Source organism: Apodemus sylvaticus, chromosome 5 (assembly GCF_947179515.1).
Source record: "Apodemus sylvaticus chromosome 5, mApoSyl1.1, whole genome shotgun sequence".
NCBI lineage: Eukaryota > Metazoa > Chordata > Mammalia > Rodentia > Muridae > Apodemus > Apodemus sylvaticus.
Window position 1 is genome coordinate 34,961,040 of NC_067476.1, and position 22,966 is coordinate 34,984,005.

The following is a 22,966-nucleotide window of genomic DNA, read 5'->3' on the forward strand; positions in this document are numbered from 1 at the left end:
ATAAGTAAAAGAGTTTCTATACTTCCAAATTCCCACTGTGCTCTGGTTACTTTGATGTAGGTCATAGAACACACACATGAAGGATTCTTTTTTGTTATTGTTATTTTATTTATTTACATTCTAAATGTTATTTCTCTTCCTGGTTACCCCTCCACAAACCCCCTTTCTCTATGAGGGTGCTCCCTCACCCACCCATACACTCCTGCCTCATTGCCTTAGCATCCCCCTAAGCTTGAGCCTCAAGCCTCCACAGGACCAATTGTCTCCCCTCCCATTGACGGGCAATAAGGCAATCCTCTGCTACATATGCACCTGGAGCCATGGATTACACATCTGAGGGATCTTAAAGGTTAAAACCCTTTACTGTTTGATTGACATTTCTCAAGACTGATATCAGTGGCAGGTCAGGATCTTGCCCACTTTTTTCACAATGATACCCTTTAAGAGGACACACTTGACTGTAATACCAAATTGTTTTTAAGTTTCTGGTTTTAAACTCACATACACAATAGTAAGTGTAGTAGATCAGAGGCAAAGTTACACCATGCAGGGCCTAGTGATAGAAGTTAGACCTTCGGGTTTGGAGGCAAATGACACACTTACTTGCTGAGCCATCTTACTGACCTTGTTTCTATTCTACAGAACTGGATTCCCACTGTTTTTCTAGATGATTTATGACATTATTATGGCCTTTGTTGCCTCTGATCTACAATAACTCTTTTCTTACATGTTCCTTCTAGGCCTCTTCATAACAATCACTTATCTGAAAGTTGGGCCTAGCATTTTCCAGCTTCAATATAATAACTGTATTCACTACTTGTGAAAACTACTTAATGTTAGTTCAATGTTTGTCATTTCATTGGCATAATGGGACATAAATCTTGATTTTTCAACTTGATTGGATTTAAAAGTGCCCAACAGATTAATGAACTACACCTCTGGGTTTGTTTACAGACAATAAGGTAGAAAAGAACACCTTCCCTAAATGTGGGCTGTAAAGCCACATGCCGTGGGAGAAAGGGAGTGGTGTAGGCATTCTCTCTGTTTTCTGGTCGCCATGTTTGAGTAGCTGTGCTCATCCACAACTGCTCTACCTTGGTGGATAAAAATATCCAAAGCAATCTATGAAACCACCTTTTCTCCATTACATTATTTTGCTTAGGTATTTTTTGATAAAAAACAATGACAAAAGGGGAAAAATGAACACAGTGGGTAAAGAGGGCGTCACACATAAGTATTTTCATTATGGTGGAGGTAGCGCTAGCTGGCTGAATAACCTAATACTAGGGTTAAGCTTCAGCTTGTATAAGTGCACCCCAATTTGACAGATTTAACACTGTGTCCATTAATCGAAGCTCATTCTGACAAGTTTTCTAAACCTTCCATCCATGCTATTTCTATTTTCCCACCCTTAGTATCCAGGCAGCTTAACAGACTTAACGTTATTTCAGATATAATAACCACTCTGTACTAAATTCTGAAGGACAAGTGACACTACTTGCACATAAATTAAGAAGTCACAAGCATTGTTGCATCTTCAAAAATAGGACAGGTTTCTACTAATAAAAATAGATTCATTTGAAATTCTTTGAAAATGACATCATTCAACTAAAACAGAAAGAACACCAGGACACTGAAAAACAAAAAAGGAGGGGGGAAGCAAAAAGAAGAAAACATGATGTGACTTTGACACATCAATATCACATAAATGAGATATTGAGACTCACTGAATATATAATGGGAGGTGGCACATTCATCACTGGCATAGCAATCCCATCTTTGCAGAAAGAACAGTAGAAAGAAAGAAGAGGCCAGATACAAACTTGGACATGAAACTCCCATATCTTGTAGTTACTGATGAAAAATTGTTTCCTGTTAATTAACAACTAGCAATTGAACTGAGGAAGAGCATTTTTTTAACCTAGGTGGAGTCTCCACTTTCTCATCTGAAATGTCTCAGAGTCCTGTTTCCTGAAGATTCTTTAAACTTACTTTACAAAGCTCCCCCCTTTTCAGAAAAAACAGAGAATGAAACCAAAGTATAAAGGTAAGGTCAAAGGGGAAAATAAAAGTTTCAGACCAACAAAATGAAACAAAAGAAAAACAAAATCTAAGAGATTAATAAACATAGTGGAAGCCCTTTAATAAACAACCTTTCCAATGTACAGAGAAGACAATTCTCAGTCTGAACTAGAAAATGGCCTCAGATCAACCTTCCCACTTAAAAGTTGAAGAAAATAGGATTCATGAAAGGCAGAAAGTGTAGTTTGAATAAATTATACAAAGGAATGAATGCTAAATGACTATAAAACCTGGCTAACATATATCATACATAATACAAATATATCGAAGTTTCAGATACAAACTAATCATTAAAAAGAAATTAAATATAAGATAAATGTTGTGAACTGTAAAATAGAAAAGAACAGTAATACTCAAATATAGCAAATCTCTAAGGTCTGTCCTTAAAATATAGGAAACTATAAGAAATTAAAGGGAAAATATTCTCAGAAATAATTGCTTAGCAATTGATGAAACATAATCAATAGTATTAACAGAACAACCCGTTTTAACTGTAAGAGAAGAAAGGAAGGGAGAATGACAGACAGATGCCTCGTGAAGTTACAGAATACCATTATAATTGGTGGGTGGCTTTGTCCACAGAAGAGTGAGCAAGGAGAAGGCCATGCACTATGTAGTCTTGGACAAATCCTGCATTCTCAATATGTGTATGCGCAGTAAAACCTCACTTTGGCTGCCGATAGTGGGTTAGAGACAGAACATGGAGGCAGAAAGGAAGTGGTTATCTTACTGCCATAATCTCAGGGGAGCAGTGGTGTTTAGAATAGAGGACAAGAATGGAGATCAGGAGATAAATTATGGTAGCCTTCACCCTCAGCACCAGGAACTAGAAAAACTTCCAAGTAGCTTGTTTATGACCCAGGAAGTAAAATATGCATCACAAAATACACCAAGTTGTGTCCCTACAAATGGACAAAAGGTACCCTTATTTACTGAGAACAATATCCTAGAGTTAGAAAATCCAGAGTCCTTGGCTGACAACCTGATTTGCATACTTTGAAAAGTCCAGTGATTATTTGGTTTGTTCCACCTTAATTTTTGCAAGAATGTATCTTCCTGCATGTCAAGTTGTTTTTACTTATTTAAAGTCTAATAAGGTCTTTTGCTTCTAAATACCCTGGAAAAATATGCTTTATACTGTTACTTTTCTCAATAAAAATTCATTTTTCAGGACTGTCCCCTTGAGTTATACTCAATAATGCTATTTATAGTAAGACATAATTCATTATTTTCCATTTCTCTTTCTCCCTCAAACCCTACCATTGCATTCTTTTCCTTTGGTTATTAGGTTAACACACATATGCATAAATATATACATATAATATAGCAAGTCTGTTTAGGATGCCTTATATGTACATGACTTCAGGGCTGATCATTTTGTATTGAATAACAAATGAGGAGACTTGTCCTTGGGAGAGAGTAATTATCCTTCTCTCATGAGATATTTTAATCTTTTCACATACTATGAATATATTTTTCTGTCATTCTTAAATATGCTTTCTGTCATTCTTAAATATAAGCTGTACAGTGGAAAAATAATATGTTTACTTTGTTTATTTCTATAATATCTTATCCCAAGGAGTAGTTGATGCAAGATGTAGACTTCTTAAATGTGGTATTATTTAATCACTGAATTCATAAGAGAAGACAAAGAATCAAAATCAAATGTGCATGTCTGTCATAGACCGTAGATCAATAAAACATTGTTTCTAAGGATAATATATTTTGGACATTTTTATTATAAAAATAATGTTATTGTAATTCATTCAGAAATAAAAAATCACATACCTAAATTAAAGTAGACATTCAAATATTTGCCCGGTCCCAAACTTGGAGGCTTTTGTACCTAATTTATGAGAGTCAAGTGCCTATTTAAATGCCCTTTTAAAATGCTACTATCAGGTTTTGTACTGAGAAAGATATGCTTTGAGATTTTTATTATCATAGATACAAAGCCTTACAAATGACTTAATATATAACACTGTAACTTTTACCCAGTATTTATTCAAGCTCCATTAGTCTTGTAGTGATCCATATTTTTTAACAAGGTAATAGGAGATAGGATGCTATAACTCAACCATATAGTGTATGATTTATTAGGTTATATGAACTGCACACAGATATATTTGCTGAACATTCTAAAAATTATTGCCTTCATCATTATTGTACATGTGCAAGTTTTTATTATTATTATTATTATTATTATTATTATTATTATTATATTTCTTTCTTACTTTACATCCTTCTTACTGTCCCCCTCCTTATGACCCCTTTTCACAATCCCTCCCCATTCCCCATTCCCCATCCCCTTCTCTTATGAGCAGATGAGGTTCGTTCTGGGTATCTTCCCACCCTGACACATTGAGTCTCCATGAGGACAGGCACATCTTCTTCCAATGAGGGCAGAAACAGCAGGTCATCTAGAAGAACATATTCCACATACAGGCAACAGCTTTTGGGATAGCTACCACTTCAGTTGCTCAGGAAGATCGTAAAGATCAAGCTCCAATTCTGCTACATATGTGCTAATCTTGAAAAAGATTTGTTTGTAGGCTAAAGTCTCAAAAAACTTTCATCAGCTTGAGAATACAGACCAACACTACACCACCATTTGGTATACTTACGAAAGCCTAGATGCTCTCTGTGCAGTAAACACTGTGTTTTATGCCTAGCCCATGGAGTTGTTGCTCAGATTTCTTTATGAACATGTCTATAACTCTGAACTAAATATCAAACCATTGAAATTGCATTTGAGCTACTTCCATCTCTCACCCAGTAAGATCACAACTGTTCATATGTCCTTTTTGAGGTTTACTGCAAATCAAAGAATTTTTCTTCACTCCCAGAAAGCACCATGTAATCATATACTTGCGACATACAAACATTGACTGATATACACTGTATCTGTCTTCTATAAAATTATATCATCATCTCTAATTTTAATAATTTCCAAAAAGGAAGAGATGTATATCCAATCCATAATAACCACGTAGAAATATAATACCAAGGTAATTTCACAGTGTACAATAAAAATATGTATTTATATGGAACAGAGGAACACAATTCTCATAAGAAGGGTAGATAATTCTAAATAGGTGCTTGGGGTTGAATAAGGACAATGGTTCAAAAATACATCATTTAATAGTGGTATTCCTCCGCTTGACTTTTTATAACAGCTTATGCTTAATTTAGAAATTTTAGCATCTTTAATCATAATAAATATCTTTTAAATTACATTAAATTTAAATGTGTATTGACTTTATGTTAATCGTGTAACAAATGTCAATACTTGGTTATAAATGAGTATTCTATGTCTGCACTTGGAAACTTAATCTTACTTTTGAGGAACTTTTAATATTATAGCATTTAGCTTATAACTGTTATTTAGTGTCAAAAGCTTTCTGTTAAGTTTAGCATCAAGAATCAAAGAAAATGACCAAGTGTGTCTTAGTCTCAGAAGCAATGTAAATAATAACATTATGAACAAGACAGAACATATGATATAAATATCTAAAAATATAAACTCAGTTACAAATCTAATTTATTTTTATTTTTTACATATGATTCTACAGGATTTTAATAACTGATTAATTATGTCTATGGAATTTCAAAATATCACAGTGTTTAAAAGATATTTATAACAGAACATTTCCCTCATTTTTTGATTAGATGCTAATTTCAAAGCTAATATTATTTCTATTCAAGCTTGGTAGAGTTTAGAAGTAAGTTTAAGACTGATTTTAAATAGAAAAAGAGAAAGCAACAATTAAAACATATTTCTGGATGCATTTCCTTACAAATTTATATTCTTTTGTTAACAATCTCTAATTCATCAACATCAGAATGAGGTTATACCTTAAGTATGTGGATTTGTTTGACTCTCATTTTTGTGTGTTCCTTTTAGATACGAAATGTTGAAACCAATCAATGCTTAGATAACATGGGCCGCAAAGAAAATGAAAAAGTGGGTATCTTCAACTGCCACGGCATGGGAGGTAACCAGGTACACAGCCTTTTGTTGTCAGCTCCTTCACTGGGGGGGGTGGTAGAGGAGGAATGCTGTTCAAACCATCCATGTATGGCCTGGTATATATGTCAACAATAAATGAACAGGAAGACATCCAATCAACAATGTATTATTCTTATCTCATTGTCTGAACTATCTGAAGACAGCTGCAGTTTTAAATAAAAAGGCCAAAACTTAAAAGTAAGCCTACATTTAATAAGGACAGTCAGTAGGTTATAACATCCCATTTAATCGTGATGCATAAATGTCTGTGCTTTGCTCTATTAACTGGGTAAAAAAATAATGTTTCAAGCATGAAAATATTTCCCTAATGATAATTATTCTGTATTTGCCTTGTTAATGTATGCTAGCATACAACATTCTAAGAGTTTTTGAACCCATGTATGCTTTTCAATACATTTTGAACTATATATGAGTCAGCATGAGCAGATAAAATCCTAGGGTGAATTTTCTGAGTAGCAGTCCAATTAATTATCAGAAATGTACCAGAACACCAAGTGTAATCTTATGTTCTTGAGCCCTGAGAAGTTTCCCTGGGAGGAACACCAAGAGTCTGCTTGACTGTGAGTCACAGAAATGTAGCTCTAATACTGCATGGCCACTCTAGGAAAGAACATTGGGAATTTCTGGGAACTGTGATCACAATGCAGAATTTGAGAGGGCAGAAAATCAGTGAGCAAGCAGTCTGCAGGAACTAATAGGGACCACAGCAGAAAGTTCCATGTCAGTGGTAAATATTACAAATACATAAGTAATATTTATGGGCAGGGTGAATTGAGATTGTAATAGCTTTTCTGTCTGGCTTTCTTCCACATCCTATACAGTGATACATGCTGATGTTGGTACTATAAATCAAGAACAAAATAAACCCAGTTGAATTTGTGATGATGCCTCTCAAAGAGTGTGCATGATGCAATGAAAAATTAGAAAAGAAATTTTCCACCTTAAAAATAAAACACACTTATCAAAATATAAATTAATGTGTTTTGAAGTTTCAGTTCTAGCAAAAAGATATTCAAAATCATTTATAAATACTTCATTTGGGCAAAAGACTTATTGAAGATAATACAAAAATAATTTAGGGGAAAATGGCCAGTTTTATAACTACAAAATCTCCCTTTATTCTATCATGTCTATATTATAGCCTTAATGAGAACTGTACAGATATAATTATTTCAGGACCTTTTAGTCTACAAAGCAACTAATATAAACAGCTAAATGTTTGATATTTGGTTATTTACAAAATGAAGAAAAATATTTCATTCACTTTTTTTCTAAAGATAAATGATCATAATCTAAATGGGCATGTTGCACACAGAATGCCTAGTTCATTCTCACCTGCTGACATTATCTTGATCATTATTCCTAAGTATCTTCTCATATATCTCCCCTTATTGTCTACAGAAAGAAAAAGTTATTATTAAATAATCAATTGTGATCAGCCCTAAAAACTACAAATGTTACTATATGGACCAGGATGGTCATGTTCATTTCTTTTAGGAAGATATACATATGTCAATCTTTTCTGTGTATAATATATACAAGTATAAGTGTAATTCATACACAAATATTTATAATAATATTAAAAGGGAAAATAAACCATAAATTTGAAAGCAAACAAGGAGAGATATATGAGAAAGCGTTCCAGGAGGAAGAAGAAAGCAGAAATTATGCAATTATAATTTCAAAACTAATTTAAAAAATTATAAAACAAAATATTATTTAGAGGCTTAAGCTGAAATTAAGAGAAAGATGCCCTAGTATTGCTCAGTTAACCATAACTTCTTCTTTATTCTAAAAACCTAAATAGTATAAAAAGTTAAACCATATATAACACTCTATTATGATGGGATTGCTTTGTTGAAACTCATTATTTTTATGATCTTTAATAGAGACATGTTAAAATTATTTATTTCCTTAATTTAAGTTTATCTTTTAAGATTTTAATCTGACTTACCCTTTCTGTGTATTTTTTATTCTTTTATGTTGCAATTAAAACAGTATCAATTTTTATAGTTGTCTTTATTAATTTTTTGAAGTAGCCTCCAGCCCATAGAAATACAGCTACTACACAAAAGTTATATCAAACCACATGAGGAATTTGTCTTCTGAACAATGATTTCAATACAGTTCTCCAATTACTCTTCTATTAGAGTATCCAATTTTATGTTGAAGTCTTTGATCCATTTGGACTTGAGTTTTGTGCAGGGTGATAGATATGGTTCTATTTGCATGCTTTTACATGACATGCAGAAATCCCATTAGACCAGCACCATTTGTTGAATGTTTTTATTTTCCCTTGGATGATTTTGGCTTCTATGTCAAATATCAAGTGTTTATAGACATGTGGATTTTTCCTGTGTTTTTATTTTAATACAATGATGAATATATTTGTTTCTTTGCCATATAGATTTTATTACTATTGCTTTAATGTACCGCTTAAAATCTTGAATTGTGATACTTCTAAAAAGTTCTTTTATTGTACAGGATTGCTTTAGCTATCCAGGGTTTTGTTGCTTTTTAGTTTTCCATATAAAGTTGAAAATTGCTCTTTCAATATCTGTAAATAAATGTGTTGGAATTTTTATGGGAGTTGCATGGAATCAGTAGATTACTTTTGGTAAAATGGTTATTTTTTAATATGTTAATCCCATTGGTCCATGAACATGGGAGGTCTTTCTGTCTTCTGATATCCTCCAAAATCTATTTCTGTAGTCACTTGAAGTTCTTGCCATGCAAGATGTTCAATTCACTTGTGTGGTACATCAAGATATTTTATATTATTTGTGAATATTGTAATGGGTGTTGTTTCCCTAATTTCTTTCTTAGCCCATATATTATTTATGTAAAGGGGAACTACTGATTTTCTTTAGTTGATTTTGTATCCAGTCACTTTGCTAAAGGGGTTTTTCAGCTGTAGGATTTTTCTTATGAAATTTCCAGGATCAACCATGTAAAATATCAAATTGTCTATGGATATGATACTTTGACTTCTTCTTTTCTAATATTTAGCCTCTTGATCAATTTTAGTTCTCTTATTGCTCTAGCTAGACCATGAACCACTATGTTGCATGGAAAGGGAGAGAGTTGACAGCCTTGTCTTTTCCCTGATTTTAGTGGAATTGCTTTAAGTTTCTCCCCATTTAAATTGATGTTAAGCTGTTGGCTTGCTGTGTATTGCTTTATTGTGTTTAGGTATGTGCCTTGTACTCCTCATCTCTCCAAGACTTTTAACATGAAGGCGTATTAGAATTGTCAAAGTATTTTTCAGCATCTAATGAGATGATTATGTGATTTTTTTCTCTTTTATTTTCTTTATATGGTGGATTACCTTGATGGATTTTTCTATACTGAAACAGTCCTGCATTGCTGGGATGAAACCTACTTGATCATGTTGGATGTTTTTGATCTGTTCTTTAATCCACTTTGTGAGGGTAGGGTTTTTTGGTTTTGTTTTTTGTTTGTTTGTTTTTGCATCATTATTCATTAAGGAAAATTGGATTGTAATTCTCTTTCTTTCTTAAGTTTTTGTTAGGTTTGGGTATCAGCATGACTGTGGCCAGATAGAATGAGGTTTGCAGTGTTACTTCTCTTTCTATTTTATGGAATACTTTGAGATATATGTGTATTATGTCTTGTTTGAAAGTCTGATAGAAATCTGCATTAAAACCATCTGGCCGTAGGCTTTCTTTTGCTTGGGAAACTTTTAATGAATGCTTCAATTTCCTTAGGGGTTACACAGAATTTTATATAGTTTACTTGATATTGACTTAACTTTGATAAGTGGTTTCTATCTAGAAAATCATCCATTTCATTTAGATTTTCAAAATTTGTGCAGTCTCTAATGATTTATTGAATTTCTGAAGTGACTGTTGTATGTCTTCCATTCTTTTGTGATTTTGTTACTGCCTTTCTGCTTTTTTAGTTAGTTTGACTAAGGGTTTGTTCATCTTGTTGATTTTCTCAAAGAATCAGCTTTTTGGGTTTTTGCTTTTGTATTGTTCTCTTTGTTTCTAATTTATTGATTTCCTCCCTGAGTTTGATTATTTTTTGTTGTCTACTGCTCTTGGCTGTGTTTTCTTTTCTGTTCATTCTAGAACTTTTTGTATGCTTCTCAGTTGGAGTCTGTGATCTCTCCAATTTCTTTATGAAGGCATTTAATTCTGTAAATTAATCCCTCTTAGCTATTCCTCTTAATACTGATTTGTGTCCCACAAGTTTGGGTATGTTGTGCCTTCATTTTCATTGACTTCTAGGAATCTGAATTTCTGACTTTATGTTTTGCTTGTCCCAGTTATCATTTAACAGAGGTTTGTTCAGTTTCCATTGAGTCTGTAGGCTTTTTGTTGTTTCTCTTTTTGTTGAAGTGCAGATTTAATCCATGGTGCCTTGATAGATACAAAGAGATGTTTCAGTTTTCTTGAATCTCTTGATGCTTCCTTTGCTACAGAGTGTATTATCAATTTTGGAGAAGGTTCCTTGAAATGCTGAGAATATGAGTTTTTGTTTGTTGTGGAGTAAGGCTCTGGAAATATCTGTTAGGTTCATTTGATTTACTACCTCTCTTTGTTTCATTGTTTCTACTTTTAGTTTTTATCTCTGTGAACTGTCCATTAGTTAGAGTAGCGTGTTGAGTCTGCCACTATTAATGTGTGGGCTTCTATGTGTCATTTAAGCTTTAACAATTTTCTTTTATGAATGTGAGTGTCCTTACATTTGAAGCATTTATGTTCAGAATTTGTGGAGTATGAAGTATCCTTTCCCATCTCTTTTGATTAATTTTGGTTGAATATCTCTTTTATTGGATATTAAAGTGACTACTCTATCTTGCTTCTTGGACCTGTTTGCTTGGAAAACTTTTTTCTAGCCTGTTACTCTGAGATAATGGCTATCTTTGTTTCTGAGGTGTATTTCTTGTATCCAGGAGATAAGTGTATCCTGTTTTTGCTTTCATTTTGTTAGCTTGTATCTCTTTATTTGGAAATTGAGACCATTAATGTTGAGAAATAGTAATGATCCATGATTGTGAATTCCTATTTTGAGGTCGGTGGTGGTACTCTGTGCATGTGTGTGTGTGTGTGTGTGTGTGTGTGTGTGTGTGTATGTGCTTCCTTTACAGTTTTTTGTTGTTGTGTTAATTTTGTTCTTATTTATTTATTTTTTGTTGGTGTGAATTAGTTATTTTCCTGTATTTTCTTCTAGTTAGTTAACCTACTTCAGTTAGAGTTTTTCTCCAAGTATTATTTTTAGGGATGGAGTTTGGATAGCTATTGTTTAAATTTGTTTATAGGCATCTTTTTCTTTAGGTCAGATAGATTTTCTTTTATGATTTTGTTGAAATTATTTTCTGTTCCTTAGATCCAGTACTCTTCACCTTCTTCTATTCCTATTAATTTTAGGTAAGTTTTTTTTCATAATATCATAGATTTTCTGGTTGTTTTATATCAGAAAAAATTTTAGATTTAAGATTTTCTTTGATGTATCAATTTTTCCATCATATCTTCTATGTCTGAGATTCTTTCTTCATTTGTATTCTCTCAGTGATGCTTGTGTCTGTTTTCCTGTTCTTTTTCCTAGGTTTTCCATCTTCAGGTTTTCCCTCAGTTTGTGTTTTCATTATTGACTCTATTTCCATTTTCAGGTCTTGAACAGTTTTATTCATTTCCTTCACCCATTTAATCATATTGTTCTGTATTTCTTTAAGGGATCTATTAGTTTCCTTTTTAAAAGACTTCAATCTGTTTAATTTTACTTTCCTGTTTCTTTAAGGGGGTTATTCGTTTTTTTCTTTAAAGCTATCTATCACATTTATAAGGTTAGATCTATGGCTATCTTCCTGTGCTTTGGTTATATTAGGATATACAGGGCTTGCAGCAGTGGGACAGTTTTGATCTGACGGTGCCATGTTGCCCTGGCTCTTATTTGTGCTCGTAGCTTGCTTTTAGACATCTGTTTCTCCATCAATGTTCCTGGTATGGCAGGTTTCAGGATGGTAGACCTAATCTGTATGTATCATGTGCAGCAGGCCTCCTTTGGGAAGTGTTGGTCTATATGTTCTTAATTTAGTGGTCAGTAAGCTTTTCAGGAAAGCTGGGCATGTCTTGGGGGATAGACAAGGAAATGGGGAGGAAGGGCTCTAACCTAGATGTTCCTTCTTTTTTTTTCTTTTTTTTAAAATTTATTGATATATTTATTTACATTTCAAATGATTTCCCCTTTTCTGGACCCCCACTCCCCGAGAGTCCCATCAGTCCCCTTCCCTCCTCCTGTTTTCCCACCCAACCCTTCCCACTTCCCTGTTCTGATTTTGCTGAATACTGCTTCACTGAGTCTTTTCAGAACAAGGGAACACTCCTCCGTTCTTCTTGTACCTCATTTGATGTGTGGATTATGTTTTGGGTATTCCAGTTTTCTAGGTTAATATCCACTTATTAGTGAGTGCATACCATGATTTATCTTTTGAGTCTGGGTTACCTCACTTAGTATGATATTCTCCAGGTCCATCCATTTGCCTAAGAATTTCATGAATTCATTGTTTCTAATGGCTGAATAGTACTCCATTGTGTAGATATACCACATTTTTTGCATCCACTCTTCTGTTGAGGGTTACCTGGGTTCTTTCCAACTTCTGGCAATTATAAATAGGGCTGCTATGAACATAGTGGAACATGTATCCTTATTACATGCTGGGGAATCTTTTGGGTATATGCCCAGGAGTGGTATAGCAGGATATTCCAGAAGTGAGGTGCCCAGTTTTCAGAGGAACCGCCAGACTGATTTCCAGAGTGGTTGTACCAATTTGCAACCCCACCAGCAGTGGAGGAGTGTTCCTCTTTCTCCACATCCTCGCCAACACCTGTTGTCTCCTGAATTTTTAATCTTAGCCATTCTGACTGGTATAAGGTGAAATCTCAGGGTTGTTTTGATTTGCATTTCCCTAATGACTAATGAAGTTGAGCATTTTTTAAGGTGTTTCTCTGCCATCCGAAGTTCTTCAGGTGAGAATTCTATGTTTAACTCTGTACCCCACTTTTTAATAGGGTTGTTTGGTTTTCTGGAGTCTAACTTCTTGAGTTCTTTATATATATTGGATATTAGCCCTCTATCTGATGTAGGATTGGTGAAGACCTTTTCCCTATTTGTTGTTTGCTGATTTGTCCTTTTGATGGTGTCCTTTGCCGTACAGAAACTTTGTAATTTTATGAGGTCCCGTTTGTCTATTCTTGATCTTAGAGCATATGTTATTGGTGTTCTGTTCAGAAACTTTCTCCCTATAACGATGTCCTCAAGGGTCTCCCCAGTTTCCTTTCTATTAGCTTCAGAGTATCTGGCTTTATGTGGAGGTCCTTGATCCATTTGGATTTGAGCTTAGTACAAGGAGACAAGGATGGGTAAATTCGCATTCTTCTGCATGCTGACCTCCAGTTGAACCAGCACCATTTGTTGAAAAGGCTATTTGGAGCATAGATGTTCAGAATTGAAAGTTCTTCTTGGTGGATTTTTCCTTTGACCAGCAAGAAGTGTCCCTCAGTGTCTCTTTTGATGACTTTAGGTTGAAAGTCGATTTTATCTGATATTAGAATGGCTACTCTGGCTCATTTCCTGAGACCATTGGCTTGTAAAATTGTCTTCCAGCCTTTTACTCTAAGGTAGTTTTTGTCTTTGACAATGAGGTGTGTTTCCTGTATGCAGCAAAATGTAGGGTCCTGTTTCCTTATCCAGTCTGTTAGTCTATGTCTTTTTATAGGGGAGTTGAGTCCATTGATGTTAAGAGATATTAAGGAATAGAGATTATTACTTCCTGTCATTTTTGATGTTATTTTTATATTTGAGTGATTATCTTCTTTTGGGTTTGTTGAAGGAAGGTTACTATCTTACTTTTTCTAGGGTGTAGTTTTCCTCCTTGTATTGGAGTTTTCCTCCTATTATTCTTTGTAGAGCTGGGTTTGTGGAAAGATATTGTGTAAATTTGGTTTTGTCATGGAATGTCTTGCTTGCTCCATCTATTATGATTGAGAGTTTTGCTGGGTATAGTAGTCTAGGCTGACATTTGTGATCTCTTAGAGTCTGTATGAGATCTGCCCAGGATCTTCTAGCTTTCATGGTCTCTGGTGAGAAGTCTGGTGTAATTCTGATAGGTCTTCCTTTATATGTTACTTGGCCTTTTTCTCTATTGCCTTTAATATTCTTTCTTTGTTTAGTGCATTTGGGGTTTTAATTATTATGTGGCGAGAGGTATTTCTGCTCAGATCCAATCTGTTTGGTGTTCTGTAGGCTTCTTGTATATTCATAGACATCTCTCTCTTTAAGTTGGGAAAGTTTTCTTCCATAATTTTGTTAAAGATATTTGCTGGCCCTTTCACTTGTAAATCTTCACTCTCATCTATGCCTATAATCCTTAGGTTTGGTCTTCTCATTATATCCTGGATTTCCTGGATGTTCTGGGATACAAGCTTTTTGCATTTTGCATTTTCTTTGAGTGTTGAGTCAATGGTTTCTATGGTATCTTCGGCATCTGAAATTCTCTCTTCCATCTCTTGTATTCTGTTGTTTATATTTGCATCTATGGCCCCTGATTTCTTCTCAAGGTTTTCTATCTCCAAAGTTGTCTCCCTTTGTGATTTCTTAGTTGTTTCTACTTCTGTTTTTAGATCCAGGATGGTTTTGCTCAGTTCCATCATTTGTTTGTTTGTGTTTTCCTTTAATTCTTTAAGAGATTTTTGTGTTACCTCTTTCATGACTTCTGCCTCTTGACTCAAGTTCTCCTGCATTTCTTTAAGTTTTTTTTTTTTTTTTTTTTTTTTGCCTTTCTTCTTTATTGGCTTCTATCTCTTGAGCCTTATTCTCCTGCATTTCTTTAAGTGATTTTTCTGTTTCCATTATATGGGTTTCTAGCTTTATTCATGTTCCCCTGTATTTCTTTAAGAGATTCATTTAGGTCCTTTTTGTGTTCTTATAGCAGCATCATGATCAGTGATTTTAAATCCAAATCTTGTTTCTCTGGTGTGTTGGTATAACCAGGACTTCCTGATGTTGGAGAGTTTGGTTCAGATGCTGCCATATTGCCTAGATTTCTGTTAGTAGCGTTCCTGCGTTTGCCCTTTGCCATCTTGTCCTCTGGAGATAGTTGGTCTTGTCCCTGGCTGGTGTTTGGGCCTCCTGAGGGTCTCTGGGGCTATTACTGCAACACTATATGGCTTGATTTCCCATGTAGGTGATTGCTGATGTGCTGTCTTCCTCTTGGGTGCCCTTGCAGCTCTAGTGTGCTTTGCTCCAGATTGTGTCTGTGAACCAGATGGATCCCGTTTGCACCTTCAGGGAGTGCTGATGGTGTATGCTGCCAGGACCTCCCCTGTGTGCTGATCACTCCGTTGTGCAGCCGATCCCCCAACCGGGCTGGTGCACACAAGGTTAGCCTGGCCGCCTAGGCCCTGGGTCCAGGCAAAAGCCTGGGAGGCCAATGTCTGAGCAAAGTTCCCCTCAGGCTATGACTGTCAACTGGGTCCACCAGGTGACCAGGATGGTGGGAGTGCGTGCTCACGCTCCCCGAACGCGCCAGGAGAGTCTGCTGGGCTAACAACCTTCTGGGCGGGTTGACACACAGATGGCCCACCAAGCCGCCCAGTTGTTGGGGTCAGTCCAGGGCCTGTTGGGGCCTAGACCCCCACTTTGTTAGCCTTAGGCTATGCCTGTTAGCCGGCTCTGCCCGCCAGAGCTCTCTGGTGTCCTGTAGGCAAAATGGTGGCTTGCGCTCCGGCCCAGGCAAAAAAACCTCCTGGCTGGGTTGGCACCCCGATGGCCCCCCAAGTAGCCCAGGGCCTGGGTGCAGGCCAACGCCCGTCGGGCTCAGACCCCCGCGGTGTTGGCCTCGGGTTATGTTTGTGTACCTCAGTCTGTCCGATCTCTCTGGAGTCTGAAACCAAGATGGAGGTGAGCCTCTCCTGACTGGCAGGAGGCTGAGTTCTGAAGTAGCTTCTGTGCAGTGAAAGGCGATGCAAATCCGCAGCTGCTTGCAGCCTGGTTGGTCAGCGAAGGTCAGTGGTCGTGGGCGCAGGGCCTAACTGGACCCTGTGTCGCCTTGGTTCCACTGCTGATGGCACTTCAGCTGGACCAGCCACTGCTGAACTGCCGCCACCACCGCCGCCTAGATGTTCCTTCTTAGTCAGGCTTGATGGAGGCCAGATGAGTAGTGGCCAAACTGGGTAGCCACGTTTTTAAACCCCATTTTTTTACGAAGTAAAGGATCAAATAGTATTGACACTTATATACAAATGACCTCTCCTCTCTAAATATATTCAACATATATGTTTTTATTTTAAAATTTGTGTTCTGAACACATTTAATTACCTTGAGACATGTGAAAATTATCTGCCCCCTTTCAATGACTTTGTACAGTAGAATAAAAATTTACCAGTGATATAGCAAAGTAAACTTCCAAATGAATTAAATGGTTTCATGGGGGAAAGACAGAGAGCATCTACTACTATTAAGTAATTACTTAAGTGATATGTGCATTTGAAAGATGAAAGTAAACAGAGTTATTTTTACAAAAGAGAATCTTTTCCAATCGATTTTTTTACTCTATAGGACTTGACAGCCAAGAGAGAACTTCTTTGGAATATTGACTTTAAAGGTCCTATTTGGGTTCTAGGTACATATCTAGGTTGGGTGACTTATAAGCAGCAAAGATTTACCACGTGTTCTGCCAGTGATGGCATCAGAAAGTTTGGGTTCTGATGAGAATGCTTGTTCATTGTTTCACAAATTTACCATTTTAGATGTATTGAATGGGGACAGCCAGATCTCTAGGTTATTTGTTTTTATGTCATCCTAATAATGACAGGGTTTGATGACATAACCACTTCCTTAGAACGCCATTTTCTAATACTATCACTTTGAGGTTTATATCAAAGCATGTAAGTCAGAAGGTAAGGATACAAGCATTCATACCACAACAAATTCTAAATTGTCTCAATCATTTGTCCATGAATTATACAGTCATCAAACTGATTATATAAAATCATTATATATAATGATTTGAAAAATATTTTGAAATATATAATGTGAAAATAAACATTCCCTATTGACCAGGATGTTCTGAAATTATAGATATTTATTTTTAAATGCTCAAAGGCATCAAGAATCCATTTAATCTCTATTAAATATCAGAAGAACCAGCACAAATGACATCAATAAAACCTTACAGGTGTTTACTCAGTAAATTGACTTGTCATAATGTTTACTCTTTGTTCTTCAGGTTTTGTCCCTAGGAACTTGATTTCCTTAAGGAAACTATAACATCATATTCATTCTTAGGAGTCTACCAGTTTCTGAAGATGAACTAATGCATAATTCTACTTGAAAGAGCAATCATAGCCCTGTATCAACTGTGTCTATAAATATCTCACTCTTTTTTCCAAGTCTTTGTCCTACAATCTCCCCATTATTTTTTCTTTTCCTAAAATTACCCTGCCTCTAACCTTCCCAACACAAGTAATGAGCACTATAAATTCTTCCTAGTATACTTTTTGTGTTTCTTTTTTCTTTTCTCTCATTAATAATTCTGTTTCCCAATCCAGACCTTGTTAGTCTCAAATTATTGCAATGGTTTTTAATACGGCTGCTTAGTTCCTGCAGGTAATGAAATGGTGACTTCTTGTAAAACTACCACTATGAACTGTAGATAGCGACAGAAGAACAGAATTCCAAAGGTGTCCCAGGCATTAATTATTTGTCAGTACTCTATACAGTGTGACCTCTTCTTTCAACCATTTGCAATGCTGTGTATTGCACTGATTTATACAAACTTCACAGTACCATCTATATAAAAGGACTAAACTTAAAATATGTGTCATTGTTAGTTCTTAGATTTTTTAAAGATAACCTTGTATCTTTATATATTCATTTGAGGATAGTTTTTCTCAGCTTTCCTATCCTGTAAATTTTATTCCTTTGGCCCTATTTAAAATCTAACTTCCCTGACCATGGCTATATTTTTCCTGCTTTCTATCATATATAGGTTCCATCTTTATTTGAATTTCATGTACCAACAATGTTTTTCTTTTTTTATTTAGCAATATACAATTCTTTCAGCATCTTTAATTCCCTTGATGTCATTCATTTGTGACGTATACTTATTTTATCTCTAGACATAAGATGTAACATCTTGAAAGGAACTATCTTATCTTTAAAAACATACACACATGAGAATAAGCTTATTGAAAATCTGAGGAAGCAAACTAATGAAAGAGAAATTATAAAGCTATTGCAGATCCCATTGGTGTTTAAGGGAAGGCTTGAGAAATTTAGGCAACATATAAAGAAAATTCACCCCTTATAGATGATGACACTAATGTTCTGAAAATACTTAAATAAGAGTCTGTGGTTATCAGACACAATCCCTTCAAACATCTACATCTTACTCTTTGGAATCTGTACTAGTTTGGCCAAACCTATCTTGAAGACATAAGTGAGTGTGATAAGAATCTTAAAGTGGAGGCAACAGCTCTCATGGATTATTTGATGGGTCAAAGCAAAATGGTGGTTGTGATTTTCCTGTTTATAAGAGGAGAAAGTTGTGTAACCATGAAGGCAGATGTTGCTGTGCTATGGCCATAAGATAATTTTCTGTTTTTTATTTTTGTAATGTTAAAATACTAGCTTTAAAAAGTTCAACTATACCTAATGTTTAAATCCTCAAAAATATTTCGTGCATTTTGATAAGAAAAATAGTGTATTGGTGTCAGTAGTTTGAAACAGCAAAGGAAGGTTCTCCCTCTGGAGAACTGCTGTCTCTAATAAAGTCTCAGTTTCCACCTACTTGGATTTGAGGCAGTGAAGTCCCCTTTATGAAATATGAGAGCATATAGTGATATGGCTTTAGCTACCCAAGTTCCTAGTCTTTTATTTTAGCTTATATAGGGAACTAATGTAGGAATTAAGAATAAAAACGTCAGAAGACATTGAGTGAGTGACCATAAACATCACATCAAATTAGAAAAGAGCCCTAATACACTAAGCCTTTGTCAATGGTAGAACAGCTTCAAAAATATTTCCCATCCTATTGTGTTATTTCTTCATAACAGTAGTCATTTTCAGTGACAAATGTTCATGAAAAAGTTTTACTTAGCATATTAAATGGGCCTTATTATGTGATTTTTCAAATATTTATATGAATGAATTCCAAGTTATTCTCAGTCCCACCAAAATTATTCCCACACATAATCTCTACAAAATTTTAAACAAATTATAACATTGAGTCTATTATTTGTATCCTTTCATTCGTTATGTCAGTATTATAAAAACATCATCTTTTAAAGGTTCAGTTATGCTTGATATTCAAATTCTAAACTTTTCATCTATGAATTTTGATAAAAAACAGCAGCTATGGAAAAGGGGAAATGGGAAACACACATGATGAGTGTCAGACTGAGCTTGCACGAGCAGACAGACTGTGAGAAGGCTTTTTGTGAAATGATGATGATAGCAGAGAATGTCAAGGCATGTAACAGAACAAAAGAAACATTCTTTTACTATATAGAATTTGAGTATACCCCCATAATAACCCTAAGCTTTAATTCATTTCATTTCTATAAGAAATAAACTAAAGCAATAGGCTTATATGGACAAATATGGGGAAACATATGTACCCTTGTATGGCTTTGGTTAATGAATTGCTAGATCTTTTGAAAAACTAATTTTATGAACTAAAATGCTATACAGTTATGAAAGATAATTTGCATACAGCCTAAGCCTAGTTTAATAAGCATCTTCTACTATGCACATTCACTTAACAAGACTTGCACCTCTCATAACTCAAATTTCTCAAGAGGAAACTTAAGGGTTCTTTGGAAAGTCAGATGATGTTTTTTTGCTGGAGCAAACAGTGGAGGTGTGGTTTCCTGAAGTGGATACATGTGAAAGACCAAAGCAGACTCATGAAGGAACATTCGCTGAAGCAGGAACAGGAGAATGTGTTCTAATATAGCAAGCATGTGAAAGGACAAGTGATGAGAGATTCAATCTATGTCGTGCTTGTGTTGGTCTGCCATATTGCCTAGTTGAGCTGTATTTGTCAGAACTCCATGGACAATATTTTGGAAGCACCAAAAAACTTCTGCTGCTGTGCTGCAGTTTCTTGCCACTTGCTTGAGCTATGGCTGATTGGCAGAGTAATAATAGCAGAGACAGATACAAATGATGAGGCAGGACATGTATCATGGCAAGACTGATACTGAGGCAAGACCAATGGAAGACACGTGATATGTGAAGGGTATAAATAGGATTCTATGGACAGTGATGAAGGCTGAGCTAGGCTTGTTTATAGAGTTATCTGTATAACACTTTTGGATCTTTAGTCTTCTCTGATCTTCACTCTGCTATTAGAGGCACAGCAGAGAATTTCTCCTGGTGTATCTTCTGATTTCTCCTGCTGCCCTATGCTGAGGCTGAGGCCTCGCTCTCTCTGCTAGGTAGGGCCACTGTTGCTGATTCATTTTTGCAATACAGACTAGATCGCTGGTATATCCATGAAGTATTTGTGAGTGGATCAAGCTGCTGTTGCTGACCTGTGAACTGAACAGCTGATTTCTGGACAACACAGATAGGAGTTGATCCAAAGAATCTTTTAAAAACAAGTCTACTTCACTCCTTATCCTTTATTGCCTACTTTTTCTGATGGACAGTAGGCTAAAAGGGAGCTTAAAGCATTTTAGAACTATCATTAAAATAGAATTTGGAAAAATTGAAGTTATATACTTTCTATAAGAATTTCTTACTATAATAGAAAGCTATTCACAGAAAACCATACTAAACGGAAATGTTTGTTTCTAGCAAAACTGAATTTCTTATCCCACGTATTTACTTTTTCTAAAACTCCTGTTACTTACAGGAGTTAGTCGTGTAGTTTATAAACTTACACACATCCGATTACTTTATTTAAGGCAAATGATTAATTATTGATCCTGAAAATTCATTAAATATGAAGAGGAGGAGGAAACTAATATTTTAGGAGACTCAAAATATTATATGAGTAATCATTGCCCAATATTATAAATGCCACATAATATATTTTGCATGTGAAATAAGCTGTGTTTTCATCATAGAAATTTTAATAAGTAATTTCTTTGTATAACAATTTTTTTTCGAGACAGGGTTCCTCTGTGTAGTCCTGGCTATCCTAGAACTTACTCTGTAGACCAGGTTGGCCTCGAACTCAGAAATCTGCCTGCCTCTGCCTCCCAAGTGCTGGAATTATAGGCGAGCGCCACCACGCCCAGCTCTATAACAATTTTATACATTTATTTTATTGTGTATATAATAGACATTTTGTTGTTTTAAATATGTAAACCAGAGTATTAAATCTTTTATATCTCATGGCTACCTATCATATATAATTAAACTGAATACATACATATACATAATCTAAGCATTTCTAAAATGAACAAAATACAATTTACATAGTTTCAGCATGTATGATGTCTTATAGATAAGAAACATAGAAACAAAATTCTCAGTCAGGTCTGACTAAGTATAGATTATAAAAGATTTCACAAAGCAGCAAACAGAGAAGAATGTAGAGCATGGGAAACTATAGTGGTCAGAGTTAGTACCATGGATTGACTTACAGGCCTGGACCCAGACAGCAGAACATTAAGTTTATAAGTGAAGAGACTAATACTGTAATGGAATATAAATGCCAGGAAGAGAAATATTATTTAAGGGTACAGCAGCAACAACAAAACAATGAAAAAAACAAAACCGCTGATGACTGGAATAGAAAGCTGGTGGAAGGATAAGCAGCAACCTACTAGAAATAATCCTCACATAACCACTTGGACATGCATATTTCCCATGAAAAATGACATAGTGAAAACAGCTCAAATGAAAAGGGCTTTTATTATTTTGGTACTTGGTATCCACGTACAATTTCACAGCAAGCAGGGACAGAGCATAGAACATTTTCATAATTCATTTTTTTCACTCTGTTATCAAAAGCTTTGATCAAATGTAAAACAAGAAACAATATGAGGCATATAGAGAAATGATATCTTTCCAGTAAAGGAAAAAGGTTTCAGTGGGTTACCATGGAAACTGCCTTGTGTCTATTCTAATAGCCATTTTTAATCTGCTAATAAAAAGTTACCAGATAGACGTATGTTCATTGCAACCTTCCAGTTTCAATTCTCTAGGAAGTCCTGGGATGTTTGTTTTATCTGAAAAGGTAAAATAAGAATAAATTTAATGTTACATTATAAAGTAATTTTAGGTTTTTTATGGCAAAAAAATGAACTATATCTTAGGGTCCTTGTAACTGCAGAATGAACAAAGGAGCTGTGAGAAGTTGCAATGCTATTTTGTTTAGTCTGTTGCCTCTAGAGTTATTAACAGCCAGTGTTCGGCCATTTGTAAGTGTCAGAAATTGTCATGGCCCTATCCAACTACTACCAAGGATACATGAATTTGCTATTTATTTAGTGAGTCAAGACATTAAATCATCAACTGAAAATTTCAAATATAAAAATTTTTTAATCTAGTTTAATTTAAGGATCATTCTGAACTTCAGGTTCTCTGATATCTTTGTCTTTGCTCCTTGATAGATGATCACCCACATGTCCATCATTGGGTTTGTGTGCTGATAGATGCTAGGGATTTGTCCAAGAAGATTTCTAAATGTGAAGCAAGAAGTCTACCAAGTTATACTCCAAGCTACAATATGCAATGTATTTTAAATTATAACTTCACTAAATTATAAATTTATAACTACTACTTTGAAGTAGACTTTGCCAGAGTCTATTACACATGATGCACTTCCAACTGTTTAATTTCTCAGTTATCTACTTGTTTCTAGCTCAGATT

The 22,966-nt window shown here is 35.1% G+C and overlaps 1 protein-coding gene across 1 annotated transcript in view; it reads left to right on the top strand.

Moving 5' to 3' along the window:
* Window positions 1–22,966, top strand: part of Galnt13 (polypeptide N-acetylgalactosaminyltransferase 13) — a 604,615-nt gene that overhangs the window by 539,228 nt on the left and 42,421 nt on the right. The window contains exon 9 of the mRNA XM_052182494.1: window positions 5,987–6,085. Within this exon, the coding sequence (XP_052038454.1) occupies window positions 5,987–6,085 (99 nt within the window). The remainder of the gene's footprint in view (window positions 1–5,986; window positions 6,086–22,966) is intronic.